The following is a 14,522-nucleotide window of genomic DNA, read 5'->3' on the forward strand; positions in this document are numbered from 1 at the left end:
CACCAGCGACAGGATCTGGGCCCCTCCTGGGTAGGGCCGGGCCATTGTCCGTGTTAATGCATTCACAACTCTAGGAACTTAGAAAAACGGAGACCTGGGAGCGAGGCGCCACGGGAGGCCCACACCCGGGGCCAGAGACCCCCGCCAGCAGGCACCACCGCAACGAGCCAGGCCCTACCCCCCGGGGGAGGGGCAACCCCGTGAGCGCCGGCCCCGGGACGCGAACCCCCGCCGCCCCTACGGCCTCCGCCGCCAGGGGGCGCCCCGGGCCGCCCCGACGTGCTCGTCCTCGCGCCGTGCGAGCGCGCGCCGGCGCGAGCGTCGTGCGTGCGTGCGCGCGGCCCAGCCAGCGGCGCTCGGAGCCTGAGGCGGCTGCTGCTCGGCGGCGGTCAGGCGCCCGCGCCCCGCGCTGCTGCTCCCCGGCCCGCCCGCCGAGGCCGCTCCCAGGCCCGAAGATGCCGGCCGTGTCCAAGGGGGACGGGATGCGGGGCCTGGCGGTCTTCATCTCCGACATCCGCAACTGTGAGTGGCCGCGGGCGCGGGGCCGGGCCTGTGGCGGGGTGGGGGTGGGCGAGCCCCAGGTCCGTGGGGGCGGCGGCCGGGGGGCCGGGGCGCGGGCGCGGGCGCGGGGCGGGAGCCGGGGGGTGCAGATCTGGCAGGCGGGGAGGGGGCGGGCGCCGGGGCTGGGCGGGGGGCCGGCGGCGCGGGGGTCTGGGGGCGCGGGGCGTCGTGGCAGCGCCGGCGGCGGGGGGGTTCTGGCCCAGGCGCCCCTCCCCGGCATGATGTCATCTCGCTCTTTCTAGTAATGGAGCTTTTAACCCAGCGCTTCCCAAAGTGCGCGGATTTCCGAAGCCTGGGGTCCGGGGGCTGGCGCGCTCGCCCGCTGCGGCTGCACTGACTCATCCCCCGGGGCCGGGCGGCGGGCAGGAGCGGGCCGGCTTCGGCCTCAGGAATGCCCCCTCGGGGCGGGAGGGGCCGCGGGCCGGGGGCGGCCCCCTGGGGAGGCAGGGACACCGGCCCGGGTTCTGACTCGGTGCGGGGAGGTGGAAGCGCGTTCTTGTGCAGCGTGACCCTCACCCCTGGGGGCAGCGGGAGGCCGGACCCGCCCCGCCCCGCGAGGCCCGGAGTCACCCCTGGGACAGGGGCGGGGGCAGGTGTGTGCAGCCCGGGAGGGACCCCTGGGCGGGCGGAGGCCTCGGCCTCGCCCCCGGCCTTAGCTGCCATGTCTGGGAGAATCGCGCGGCGGAGCTGAGTCCTGGGTGAGCCGTGGCTGGCTGGCTGCGTAGACCAGGCTTCCCGCGTCAGCTGCCTGACGTCCGGGGCCCGGTCATCCGTGCTGTGATGACCAGAACTGGGTCTGCACGTTGACAGGTGTCGGCCGAGGGGCAGCACTGAAGAGACCCCAGGGTGGGACCCCTGGGGGGGCTGCCAGCAGACGGGGGCCGGGTCCCTGTGGGAGAGACCCCAGGGTGGGACCCCTGGGGGGGGCTGCCTGCAGACGGGGGTCAGGTCCCTGTGGGAGAGACCCCAGGGTGGGACCCCTGGGGGGGGGCTGCCTGCAGACGGGGGTCAGGTCCCTGTGGGAGAGACCCCAGGGTGGGACCCCTGGGGGGGGGCTGCCTGCAGACGGGGGCCGGGTCCCTGTGGGAGAGACCCCAGGGTGGGACCCCTGGGGGGGCGGCTGCCAGCAGAGGGGGCCGGGTCCCTGTGGGAGAGACCCAGGGTGGGACCCCTGGGGGGGGCTGCCTGCAGACGGGGGTCAGGTCCCTGTGGGAGAGACCCCAGGATGAGACCCCTGGGGGGGGGCTGCCTGCAGACGGGGGTCAGGTCCCTGTGGGAGAGACCCCAGGGTGGGACCCCTGGGGGGGGCGGCTGCCAGCAGAGGGGGCCGGGTCCCTGTGGGAGAGACCCCAGGGTGGGACCCCTGGGGGGCTGCCTGCAGATGGGCCGAGGCCTCCCCGGGGGCAGGGTCCGTGCGCCACGCGGCTTCGTCCTGGGTGGTGGGGCCAGGCCTGCAGCCGGCGCTGGGAAGCCCTCGCTAGGGGAGGTCCTGGGCTGGCTTTGTCCAAAGGGCACTTCAGTCAGGAGCCAGGATGTGGGAGGAGCCTTCGCAGCGTGAGCCGGGGCCGCAGCCCGTCTGACTCCGCCCCGTGTGTCAGGTGAGGGGTCACTGCTGCCCCTGGGCCAGCCCCGCTGATTTTGTGTGGATCCTGTTTCCTGTGGTGGGGGTCAGTGATGCGGAGCCAGGCCCAGAGGGGAGGCAAGTGGACGCCACGGTGGGGGTGAGTGGATACCTCGGAGGGGTGAGTGGACGCCATGGTGGCTGAGTGGACGCCATGGAGGTGAGTGGATGCCGTGGGGGGTGAGTGGACGCCGTGGGGGGTGAGTGGACGCCGTGGGGTGAGTGGACGCCGTGGGGTGAGTGGACGCCGTGGGGTGAGTGGACGCCGTGGGGGTGAGTGGACGCCGTGGGGTGAGTGGACGCCGTGGGGTGAGTGGACGCCGTGGGGTGAGAGGACGCCGTGGGGTGAGAGGACGCCGTGGGGTGAGTGGACGCCGTGGGGTGAGAGGACGCCGTGGGGTGAGTGGACGCCGTGGGGTGAGTGGACACCGTGGGGTGAGTGGACGCCGTGGGGTGAGTGGACGCCGTGGGGTGAGTGGAGCGTTTGGCCTGGAGTCACTGAAGCCAGTTGGCGGCTCCCTTGCCTTTTGGACTGCTTCCTGCCGTGTCCGCTCTGAAGACCTCGGTCCAGTGCAGCCCCAGGGCGGTGGGGATGCAGCCAGGGGGCATGGGAGCGGGGCTGCCCGGTGTGCAGGCGCGTCCCGGCTCCCAGCACGGGAGCAGTGCGTCCACCCAGCCCCAGAGGGGCCCTGGCGTGTGCCACTCGAGCCCGCAGCTCCTGGGGCTCAGGGCCGGTGAACTCGCTCGATCCTCTCTGATCGGCTGCAGCTGAGGGGCTCCGGACTTGCCTGATGTGACCGTGTGGAGACTTACACGGTTGTCTCTCTTTCTTTTTGACAGGCAGAGTCAGACAGTGAGAGAGAAAGAGAGACAGAAAGAAAAGTCTTCCTTTGCCGTTGGTTCACCCTCCAAACGGCTGCTGCGGCCAGCGCACCGCGCTGATCCGATGGCAGGAGCCAGGTGCTTCTCCTGGTCTCCCATGGGGTGCAGGGCCCAAGCACTTGGGCCATCCTCCACTGCACTCCCTGGCCACAGCAGAGAGCTGGCCTGGAAGAGGGGCAACCCGGACAGAATCCGGCACCCCGACCAGGACTAGAACCCGGTGTGCCGGCGCCGCAGGCGGAGGATTTAGCCTATTGAGCCACGGCGCCGGCCCTGTTTTCTTTCTTTTTAAAGATTCTAAGTGTTAATTTAAGACAGAGTGGGGAGGGGAAGGTTGACCTCCATCCACTGGTTCACCCCCATGTGCCTGCAGCCGCTGGGCTGGGTCATTCTGAAACCGGCAGCGGGGGGGGGGGGGGGGCTCCATCCAGGTCTCCCACGTGGGTGGGAGGGGCCCCGGCGCTTGGGCCGCCCCCTGCTGCGTCCCGTGGTGCCCATGAGCAGGACGCTGCCATTGGAAGTGGAGCTGGGACTTGAACCCACACACGGGGCGGAGGGTACCTGTGTCCAAGTGGTGTCTTAACCATTGCACCAAGCACCCACTCCTCGCCTGCCTTTCTAAATGACCGTTTAAAGAAAGTTGTAGTCTTTTTATTTAATCCCAGTTTTAAAATAATTCTTTTTTTCCTTTTTCTTAAAAAATTATTCATTTGAAAGAAAGAGTTAACATAGGAAGAGACAGAGAGAGGTCTTCCATCCACTGGTTCACTCCCCAGATGGCCACAGTGTCCAGGGCTGGGCCAGGAGCTTCCTCGGGGTCTCCCATGCAGGTGCAGGGGCCCAAGGACCTGGGCCATCGTCCACTGCTTTCCCAGGCCACAGCAGAGAGCTGGATTGAAAGTGGAGCAGCCGGGACTCGAACTGGCACCCATATGGGATGCCGGCACTGCAGGCAGTGACTTAACTTGTTGTGCCACCACTCCAGCCTCTATAAATAATTCTTTATTTTGAAATAATTAAAGATTCTCACGAAGTCGCAAAAAAATCAGGGAGGTTCTGGCATCCTTCGCCCACCTTTCCTGTGGCCGTCTTGTGTGACTGTGGGGTGGATTCGACAGCAGGAAGCTGACCTGGGTGCAAACCACTGGTCCACTCAGATTCCACTGATCTTATGTGTGCGCATGTGCGAGCACGCGTGTACGCTCACAGTCGCATGTGTGCACACGTGTGTGTGTATTCCATGCGGTGTTAGTACAGGTGGCCTCGTGCGGTCCCCCCGTCAGGACACAGACTGTCACATCCGCACAGCTGCCTCTGCTGCCCCTGAAGTCGCGCCTGCCACTGCTGCCGGCAGCTGCTGGTCTGTTCTCATCTCACGGTTGTCGTATAAATGCAGTTGTGTGACCTTAGCAAAAAAATTTTTGAAAGATTTATTTATTTATTTGAAAAGCAGAGTTACAGAGAGGTAGAGACAGAGAGAGGGAGAGAGAGGTCTTCCATCCGCTGGTTCACTCCCCAAAAGGCCACAATGGCCAGAGATGGGCCAGGCTGAAGCCAGGAGCCAGGAGCTTCCCCTGGGTCTCCCACGCGGGTGCAGGGGCCCAAGGACTTGGGCTGCTGCTTTCCCAGGCCATAGCGGAGAGCTGGATTGGAAGTGGAGTAGCCAGGACTTGAACCGGTGCTCCTATGGGATGCTGCAGGCAGTGGCTTTACCTGCTACACCACAGCGCTGACCTCAACCTTAACGAAAGTTTATATATTTATTTTTATTTGAAATGCAGAGAGAAAAAGAGACAGACACAGGATAAGCCCCAGATATCCACTGGGTCATCCTCAGGTGCCTGCGGGAGTCAGGACTGGGCTGGGTGGGGGTCAGAGTCAGGAGCTCCAGTCCGGTTTCCCGCCTGGGTCGCAGGGACCCAAGGCCTGGAGCCGTCACCTGCCTCCCAGGTGTGCCTAGAAGTACCGGACTGCACCAGGCACCCTGCTGGGAGACGCCAGCACGCGTGGCGGGGCTTCACCCCTGTGCCAGAGTTCCCGCCCCTCACCCGGTCTCTTGACGGCCAGGCCAGTGCCTAGAGCTTTTGTGGTTGGCTTTTCACTCACACGGTTCTGTAGAGGGGCATCACGTTCAAGCAGAGGACTCCAAGAAAAAGAGAAGCAAGTGCCGACATTGGGAAAACCAGGCAGGTGCTCCTGGACTTCCCTGTGCCTTTGCGAGGTGACGCGTGTGAGGAGAGCCGAGTGTAGCAGGACCACACGCACTGCGCCCGCCGGGCGTGCCGGCGCGATGGTGTTGGGGAAACAGCCTCCAGGGTGCAGGGATCCGACTTGAGACTTCTGGAGTTGGCAGTTTGCAAAAGCCACGTGTGCTTTGCAGGCTGGCGCTGCAGCCTGTGGGCGGCTGAGTCAGCCCCCGCCCTGGGGTCGCATGCCGACTGCAGCCTGCTGTGCGCTGAGCTGGGTGCTTCAGAGGTTAGGTGTTCTCAGCGCACGATGGGTCCACCCAGACGTGACCCAGGCCTGGAGAGTCCCGGTGACGGTGCTGGGATGGGGTCCGAGGCCTTGTGAGACCCCAGTGTGCGGCCAGACAGGAAGCGCTGCCCACCGTCCCTGTGCCCAGAGCTGTTAGCTGTGATCCCTGAGGTGCGGGATGAGGGGAGAGGGTGGGGAGTGCCACCAGCAGGGTGTGGGGACAGGGCAGTGTGCAGCAGGGTGTGGGGGACAGGGCCGTGTGCAGCAGGGTGTGGGGACAGGGCCGTGTGCAGCAGGGTGTGGGGACAGGGCAGTGTGCAGCAGGGTGTGGGACAGGGCCGTGTGCAGCAGGGTGTGGGGACAGGGCCGTGTGCAGCAGGGTGTGGGGACAGGGCCGTGTGCAGCAGGGTGTGGGGACAGGGCAGTGTACAGCAGGGTGTGGGGACAGGGCAGTGTGCAGCAGGGTGTGGGGACAGGGCCGTGTGCAGCAGGGTGTGGGACAGGGCCGTGTGCAGCAGGGTGTGGGGACAGGGCCGTGTGCAGCAGGGTGTGGGGACAGGGCCGTGTACAGCAGGGTGTGGGGACAGGGCAGTGTGCAGCAGGGTGTGGGGACAGGGCCGTGTGCAGCAGGGTGTGGGACAGGGCCGTGTGCAGCAGGGTGTGGGGACAGGGCCGTGTGCAGCAGGGTGTGGGGACAGGGCCGTGTGCAGCAGGGTGTGGGGACAGGGCAGTGTGCAGCAGGGTGTGGGGACAGGGCCGTGTGCAGCAGGGTGTGGGACAGGGCCGTGTGCAGCAGGATGTGGGGACAGGGCCGTGTGCAGCAGGGTGTGGGGACAGGGCCGTGTGCAGCAGGGTGTGGGGACAGGGCTGGTGTGTAGCGGCCCAGGCCTCTCCGCCTCAGTCCTCATGGATACAGGACGTGGCTCCTTTGTTTGTGTTAAGTTTTTGAAACCGGAACCCCTGACTGAAGTTTAAAAGAGTTTATTTGTTCATAAAACTTCTAGTGGCTCTGAATTATAAAATGGACACTGAAACTGAACACAAAAACTTAGATTTTGCTTAAACATCCATGTAAAAAGTAAACTTGAAGTTGATTTTTGATTTTCCCGTGTGGAAGTGAAAAGCAGATCAGCCGGGCCGGCGCTGTGGCACAACAGGTAAAGCCGCCGCCTGCAGTGCCGTCACCCCTTATGGGCGCTGGTTCGAGTCCTGGCTGCTCCGCTTCCCATCCAGCTCCCTGCTGTGGCCTGGGAAAGCAGCAGAAGATGGCCCAGTGCTTGGGCCCCTGCACCCGCGTGGGAGACCTGGAGGACGCTCCTGGCTTCAGGTCGCCCAGCTCCGGCCTTTACGACCATTTGGGAAGTGAACCAGCGGATGGAAGACTCTCTCTCTCTCTCTCTCTCTCTCTCTCTCTCTCTCTCTCTCTGCCTCTGCCCCTGGCTCTCTGTAACTCTGTCTTCCAGATAAATAAGTGAATCTTGGGAAAAAAAAAAAAAAGCAAAAGCAAAGCGCCATGGAGTCCGCAGAGGCTTCCTTGTTGGGGCGCATCTTGCCGTCTCGGCCGCAGACCAGGCCGCCAGCCTGAACCGTCTGCCTGCCAGCACGCTTTCCTTTGACTCACGCCTGGCCCGTGCTCTCAAGACAGGAGCCGCAGGGCGGGGCTTCTCGGAACACCACGCCCCTCACAGAGGTTCCCGAGGGCGGGAGCCCTGCTGCCTGGCACGCTCCCCGCGCCCCCCCCTCCCCCCCCCCGGCCGGGAGGCTGTGTGTGGGAAAGAAGGTTGCCGTCCCTGCAGTGGGGGCGTTGGGGGGAGGTTTGCACTGATGTGCACGCTTCTGAGCTGGGGTCCTGGCAGCCTGGTCGGTGTGGGGCGTGGGGCCGCCCTCCCCTCGCTTGAATCCCGAGAGCTTTAAGGACTGTACGGTTTCCAGGTTGGGAAAGATTTGGCCTCAGGGCACCCCCCCCCCCCCGGTTTAATTTATTTAAGGACAGAGTGAGTGAGAAAGAGACAGAGAGAGAGAGAGAGAGAGAGAGAGAGAGAGCGAGCGAGCTTCCACCTGCTGGTTCACTTCCCAGATGCCCGAGCAGCCAGGGCTGGGCCAGGCGAAGCCTGGAGCCGGGACTCTGTTTGGGTCCCTCATGTGAGCGCCAGGGACCCAGTTCCTGAGCCGTCACCCTGCCTCCTGGGCACATCGAGGCGGGGCAGGGACGCAGCCGGCTTCCTTGGCGTCCTGAGTGGCGGTCCGTGGTGCCCTCCCCCGCCTCAGGACTGTGGTGGGGGTGGGTCAGGCCTGTTACTGCGGTGCTGGGGCTTGGAGAAGGGGGCGTGGTCCCTGGCTCGCGCAGGGGGCTGTGTGCAGCGCGTGTGCTGTCCTCCCTGGCAGGTGCTGGAGAGACAGGAGCTCCCTGGCCGGGGGTGGGGGTTGTGGGGGCGGCAGAGGGAGGTGCGTGTGGCCTCTGCAGCGAGCGCGCCTGTGTGTGGGGAGGTGTCTGATGGAGCCCCCTCCCCGCAGAGCCTGGCACGTGGCTGTCCCACCTCTGGCCTTGCGGGCGCCCGGTCCGGGCTGGCTCACTCAGCACTGAGGGTTAGTTCTGACTGTGAGTGGAGTTGGATGGCCTCCGTCAGCTCCCGGTGCAGGTGGAATAAACTAAACAACTCCCCGGTTGAAGGAGAATAACTCGAATGACACTCACTGAACAAGCAGAGACAGGCAGCCTCTAGCCGGCCGCGTGTTGTCTTGGGTGTAGACTGTGGAAGTGAGTTCCCTGGCGCTGGCTGCAGTGAGAACCCCAGGGTGGGTGGGGGCCGGGGTGTCAAGCGAGCAGGAGTGAGGCCCTGATAAGGCCAGAGGCGGGCTCTGGGGGCTGGGCCATGCGCACAGGGAAGGCTGGAGAAGAGTGGGGGGGAGGGGCACAGGTGGGCGGGGTCCCGGGCTGCCCGGCCTGCTGCTGCTGGCTGGCCCTCCTGCTGTGCTGGCAGAGAGGCCAGTCCAGGCCCACGCGCGTCTGCAGGCCTTGTCGTGACGGCTTCCGTGGCCGGGGGCAGTGGTGGCGCTGGGGTGCTGCAGGGTTTTCAGGGGCAGTGCTGTGCCCAGAGGAGAGGGCGCCTGGCAGAGCTGGAGGCCACTGTGTGCCCCTGACCTCTGTGTGCCCCCGACCTCTGTGTGCCCCCGACCTCTGTGTGCCCCTGACCTCTGTGTGCCCCCCGCCACTGTGTGCCCCCGACCTCTGTGTGCCCCCGCCACTGTGTGCCCCCGCCACTGTGTGCCCCCTGCCACTGTGTGCCCCCCGCCACTGTGTGCCCCCCGCCACTGTGTGCCCCCTGCCACTGTGTGCCCCCCGCCACTGTGTGCCCCCGACCTCTGTGTGCCCCCGACCTCTGTGTGCCCCCGACCTCTGTGTGCCCCCGACCTCTGTGTGCCCCCGACCTCTGTGTGCCCCTGACCTCTGTGTGCCCCCCGCCACTGTGTGCCTCCCCACCTCTGTGTGCCCCCCGCCACTGTGCCTCCCCACCTCTGTGTGCCCCCGCCACTGTGTGCCTCCCCACCTCTGTGTGCCCTCGCCACTGTGTGCCCGCGCCACTGTGTGCCCGTGCTCCCCACCTCTGTGTGCCCCCCACCACTGTGTGCCCCCCACCTCTGTGTGCCCCCCGCCACTGTGTGCCCATGCCCCCCACCTCTGTGTGCCCCCGACCTCTGTGTGCCCCCCGCCACTGTGTGCCTCCCCACCTCTGTGTGCCCCCCGCCACTGTGTGCCTCCCCACCTCTGTGTGCCCCCCGCCACTGTGTGCCTCCCCACCTCTGTGTGCCCCCCGCCACTGTGTGCCTCCCCACCTCTGTGTGCCCCCCGCCACCTGTGTGCCCCTGCTCCCCACCTCTGTGTGCCCCCTGCCACTGTGTGCCTCCCCACCTCTGTGTGCCCCCCGCCACCTGTGTGCCCCTGCTCCCCACCTCTGTGTGCCCCCGCCACTGTGTGCCTCCCCACCTCTGTGTGCCCCCCGCCACCTGTGTGCCCCTGCTCCCCACCTCTGTGTGCCCCCTGCCACTGTGTGCCTCCCCACCTCTGTGTGCCCCCTGCCACTGTGTGCCCCCTGCCACTGTGTGTCCCCCACCACTGTGTGCCCCTGCCCCCCACCTCTGTGTGCTCCCGCCACTGTGTGCCCCCCACCTCTGTGTGCCCCTGCCCCCCACCTCTGTGTGCTCCCGCCACTGTGTGCCCCCCACCTCTGTGTGCCCCCCGCCACTGTGTGCCCATGCCCCCCACCTCTGTGTGCCCCCGACCTCTGTGTGCCCCTGCCCCCCACCTCTGTGTGCCCCCGCCACTGTGTGCCCCCCACCTCTGTGTGCCCCCCGCCACTGTGTGCCCATGCCCCCCACCTCTGTGTGCCCCCGACCTCTGTGTGCCCCTGCCCCCCACCTCTGTGTGCCCCCGCCACTGTGTGCCCCCCACCTCTGTGTGCCCCCCGCCACTGTGTGCCTCCCTGGCCACTGTGTGCCCTCCGCCACTGTGTGCCTCCCGACCTCTGTGTGCCCCCCACCTCTGTGTGCCCCCGCCACTGTGTGCCCCCCACCTCTGTGTGCCCCTGCCACTGTGTGCCTCCCCACCTCTGTGTGCCCCCCGCCACTGTGTGCCTCCCCACCTCTGTGTGCCCCTGACCTCTGTGTGCCCCTGCCCCCCACCTCTGTGTGCCCCGCGCCACTGTGTGCCCCCTGCCACTGTGTGCCCATACCCCCCACCTCTGTGTGCCCCTGACCTCTGTGTGCCCCTGCCCCCCACCTCTGTGTGCCCCCGCCACTGTGTGCCCCCCACCTCTGTGTGCCCCCCGCCACTGTGTGCCTCCCTGGCCACTGTGTGCCCCCCACCACTGTGTGCCTCCCGACCTCTGTGTGCCCCCCACCACTGTGTGCCCCCCACCTCTGTGTGCCCTCGCCACTGTGTGCCCATGCCCCCCACCTCTGTGTGCCCCCGCCACTGTGTGCCCCCCACCTCTGTGTGCCCCCCGCCACTGTGTGCCTCCCTGGCCACTGTGTGCCCCCACCACTGTGTGCCTCCCGACCTCTGTGTGCCCCCCGCCACTGTGCCTCCCCACCTCTGTGTGCCCCCGCCACTGTGTGCCTCCCCACCTCTGTGTGCCCTCGCCACTGTGTGCCCGCGCCACTGTGTGCCCGTGCTCCCCACCTCTGTGTGCCCCCCACCACTGTGTGCCCCCCACCTCTGTGTGCCCCCCGCCACTGTGCCTCCCCACCTCTGTGTGCCCCCCGCCACTGTGTGCCTCCCCACCTCTGTGTGCCCCCCGCCACTGTGTGCCTCCCCACCTCTGTGTGCCCCTGCCACTGTGTGCCCCCCCGTGTGCCCCCCCACTGTGTGCCCGTGCTCCCCACCTCTGTGTGTCCCCCGCCACTGTGTGTCCCCCCACCTCTGTGTGCCTCCCCGCCACTGTGTGCCCCTGCCCCCCACCTCTGTGTGCCCCCCGCCACTGTGTGCTTTCCCGCCACTGTGTGCCCATCCCCCTGACCTCTGTGTGCCCGTGCCCTAATGATCTCTGTGTGCCCCCTGACCTCTGTGTGCCCCCTATCCTCTGTGCCTGTGCCACCCTGACCTGTGTGCCCCCTGTCCTCTGTGCCTGTGCCACCCTGACCTCTGTGTGCTCGTGTGCCCGTGCCGCCCGACCTCTGTGTGCCTGTGCCCCCATGGCCTCTGTGTGCTCGTGCCCCCTAGCCTCTGTGTGTCTGTGCCGCCCGACCTCTGTGTGCCTGTGCCTCCATGGCCTCTGTGTACCCGTGCCCCCCGACCTCTGTGTGCCCCCTGACCCCTGTGTGCCTGTGCCCCCTGTCTTCTGTGCCTGTGCCCCCTGACCTCTGTGTGCCCCAGTCCTCTGTGCCTGTGCCCCCCTGACCTCTGTGTGCCCGTGCCCCCTGGCCCTGCGTGCCCACTCAGGAGACCATGTGACTGGTGCTTTGCCGCGTGTGTGTGTTTGGGAAGAAATTTGGAGCCCGGGCTTTGGGTCAGGTCCTGGCTCTGCTCCGCTTTCTTCTCTACCTTAGCAGATGAGGCCCTGTTGGGAGCCTGGCGTCTTCATTTTTGCCTGAGAAGTTAGGCACTGAGAATGGTGATGGTGTTCCCTGTATCCCTCTCGTATTCAAGGAATTTTTCTTTTTTTTAAAGATTTTTATTTATTTATTTGAGAGGTAGAGTTATAGACAGAGAGAGAGGTCTTCGTTCTGCTGGTTCATTCCCCAGATGGCCGCAATGGCTGGAGCTGTGCCGATCCCAAGCCAAGAGCCAAGAGCCTCTTCCCAGTCTCCCATGTGAGTGCAGGGGCCCAAGCACTTGGCCATCCTCCACTGCTTTCCCAGGCCACAGCAGAGAGCTGGATCGGAAGAGGAGCAGCCGGGACTCGAACCGGCGCCCATATGGGATGCTGGTGCCTAGGCCAGGGCTTCAACCCGCTGTGCCACAGCGCTGGCCCCAGTCTTTATTTATTTTTTTTAAAGATCCATGTATTTGTTTGAAAGGCAGAGTTAAAGAGAGGTAGAGGCGCAGGGTCTTCTCTCTGCTGGTTCACTCCCCAGACGGCCATAATGGGCTGATCCGAAGCCAGGAGCTTCCTCTGGGTCTCCCAAGCGGGTGCAGGGGCCCAAGCACTTGGGCCATCTTCTACTGCTTTCCCAGGCCACAGCAGAGAGCTGGATCGGAAGTGGAGCAGCCGGGACTCGAACCGGTGCCCATATGGGATGCTGGCACTGCAGGTGGCTGCTTTACCCGCCGTACCGCAACGTCGGCCCCGTAATTAGCTTTCAGAAGGGTTTAGTGTGGTGCTGCTGTGGCATCCACAGTCAATTTATTCTCCTGCTCAGCAGGAGCGTCAAGTGCCTGTTGTGGTTTTATGGCACTGGGGACTCGGTGGCTACCCCGTGGAGGAGAACGCATGCGTGTGTCTCTGTGCGTGTGTCCGTTATGGAGGCGAAACACCGAGAAGAGCGCTAGAGGCTATGGAAGGTGTTCGCAGCGTTGGGGAGGTGGAGGCGACCCAGGAGTGGGGGCAGAGCCCCCAGGTGGGAGTGCAGGTGTGTGGCGGGGCGGCTCAGAGCAGGCGTTGAGGGTGGAGAGGCGGGTGTGGAAGCAGACGTGTGTGGCCTGTGGGAGTTCTTGGAGGCGTGGAGCATGGCAATGGTCTGATCCAGGCTGATTTTGCTTTTTGTCAGGTTTTTCTGGCTCCGTATTGAGCAGGAGTGGTGGGGGCCAGTGTTGAAGCCTGGACAGCTCAGATGGGTGTTGGCTGCTGGGGTCTGCACGAGTCCCCCAGATCCTGGTCGGGCGGGGTGGGTCCGCTGGCACTTCTGGAGTGAGTTCCTGAGGGACGGAGAGTCTGGCCCCTCCACACTCATGGCCCCGCCACTTCTGCCGTGGGAGTTTGCACCTTCCCGGCCTCCAGGGCCCCAAGAAGTAAATCTGTTCTCTTTTTTTTCCAAGCTTTATTATTTGGAATAGTTGAGAGAGAGAGAGAGAGAGAGAGAGAGAGAGAGAGAGGTCTTCCATTTGCTGGTTCACTCCCCGAATGGCTGCAATGGCTGGGGCTGCACCAGGCCGGAGCCAGGAGCCAGGGCTTCATCCGGGTCTCCTACATGGATGCAGGGGCTTTGGGCCATCCTCCACTGCTTTCCCAGGCCACAGCAGGGAGCTGGATCGGAAGTGGAGCAGCCGGCACTCTTAACTGGCGCCCGAATGGGATGCTGGTGCCGCAGATGGTGGCTTAACCTGCTGCTGCATCGCGCCAGCCCCACCGATCTGTTCTTTGGAACTACCCAGTCTGCAGTCTTCTTGCCGAGCGGCACAGAAGGCAAGGCGATGCTGCCGTGGTCCAGGGGAGGCGTTGAGAGGCACGGGGTCCGTCCCGGAGATGGCGCTTCCCCGGGCCTCGGCCCGGTTGCGGTGCTCTGCAGAGAGGCTGCTGCGTCCGCAGCCTCTTCTCTGTGCTGTGTCGGCTGCGGCTGCCGCTTGCTTTGTTTCCTGTCTCAGGCAGTGTGGTTCCCTGTGCCTGGGGCTGGAGCGCCTGGGCTCAGCGGGGTGCAGTTTCCACCTGTCCTTCCCCTCTCTGTGCTGCGGCTCCAGTTGGCCTCTGGGGCCGCTTCCTGGCTGCAGTGGCTGTCGGGGGAGTGAGCCGGCACACGGGCGCTCTCTCTCTCCTTCCCTCTTCCTTTTAAATAAGTGAAGGAATGAAAAGCAATGACCCTGGCTTGTGTGTGGAAGACAGGTGGAGGCCGGGGTGGAAGGTGCCGGCTGCTCAGCGCCCACGGGAGAAGCTGGCCACGCAGACGTGAGTGCAGGCTTTGCCTGCAGGGAGCACCTGCAGGAGTGCGGTGGGAACGCCATCGCGGCGGGCGTGAGCCCAGGGCTGAGCTGCTCTGAGAGCTAGCTGCCTGCTTCCCAGCGTCCCGTGGGGACGAGACGGGTGCCGCTGTCCTGGGTTCTGCAGCAGTGATGGGGTGTGGGGCGTGGTTTGTAGACGGAGCTAAGTCTGGCATCTTAGACAAGTGCGCCAGAGAAGGTGGTGTCCGGGCCAAGGGGAGGTGGGCTTTGTGCCGCCGCGATGAAGGCCCTGAGGCTGGCACGGTCTCCGGGCTGCGGCACCTGCGTTGGCTTGGCCCTGGCCCAGGCTTCACCACAGTGGCGGGGGCACTTGGGGAGGGAGGGGCTAGGGAGTGGCCCGCCATGACCTACCACTGGGTCCTGCCTCTTCAAGATCCCCACACCCAGGACCAAGCTCCCGACATTGGGCCCTCGGCAGCGCCGTGGGCTGAGCCGGGTCAGCCTTGTGAGCAGGGCACTTGAGCAGCGTTGAGGTGTCTGAGGCCCTGGGCTCCACGGGGGGCTCGGCCAGGGGACAGTGGAGGCAGGGCACGGATGAACTATGACTTTTTTTTTAAAGAAAGATTATTTATTTATTTGAAAGGCAGAGGGTGAGAGAGAGAGCGCGATCTT

General features: G+C 65.3%; 1 protein-coding gene across 2 annotated transcripts in view; it reads left to right on the forward strand.

Annotated features, from left to right (window-relative positions):
* The first annotated feature begins 331 nt into the window (after positions 1–331).
* AP2A2 (adaptor related protein complex 2 subunit alpha 2) overlaps positions 332–14,522 on the forward strand; it is an 80,065-nt gene continuing 65,874 nt past the window's right edge. For both annotated transcript variants that reach the window (XM_070057148.1, XM_070057177.1), the window contains exon 1: positions 332–522. In XM_070057148.1, the coding sequence (XP_069913249.1) occupies positions 456–522 (67 nt within the window). In that variant the 5' untranslated portion in view covers positions 332–455. The remainder of the gene's footprint in view (positions 523–14,522) is intronic.

Source organism: Oryctolagus cuniculus, chromosome 1 (genome assembly GCF_964237555.1).
Source record: "Oryctolagus cuniculus chromosome 1, mOryCun1.1, whole genome shotgun sequence".
Lineage (NCBI taxonomy): Eukaryota > Metazoa > Chordata > Mammalia > Lagomorpha > Leporidae > Oryctolagus > Oryctolagus cuniculus.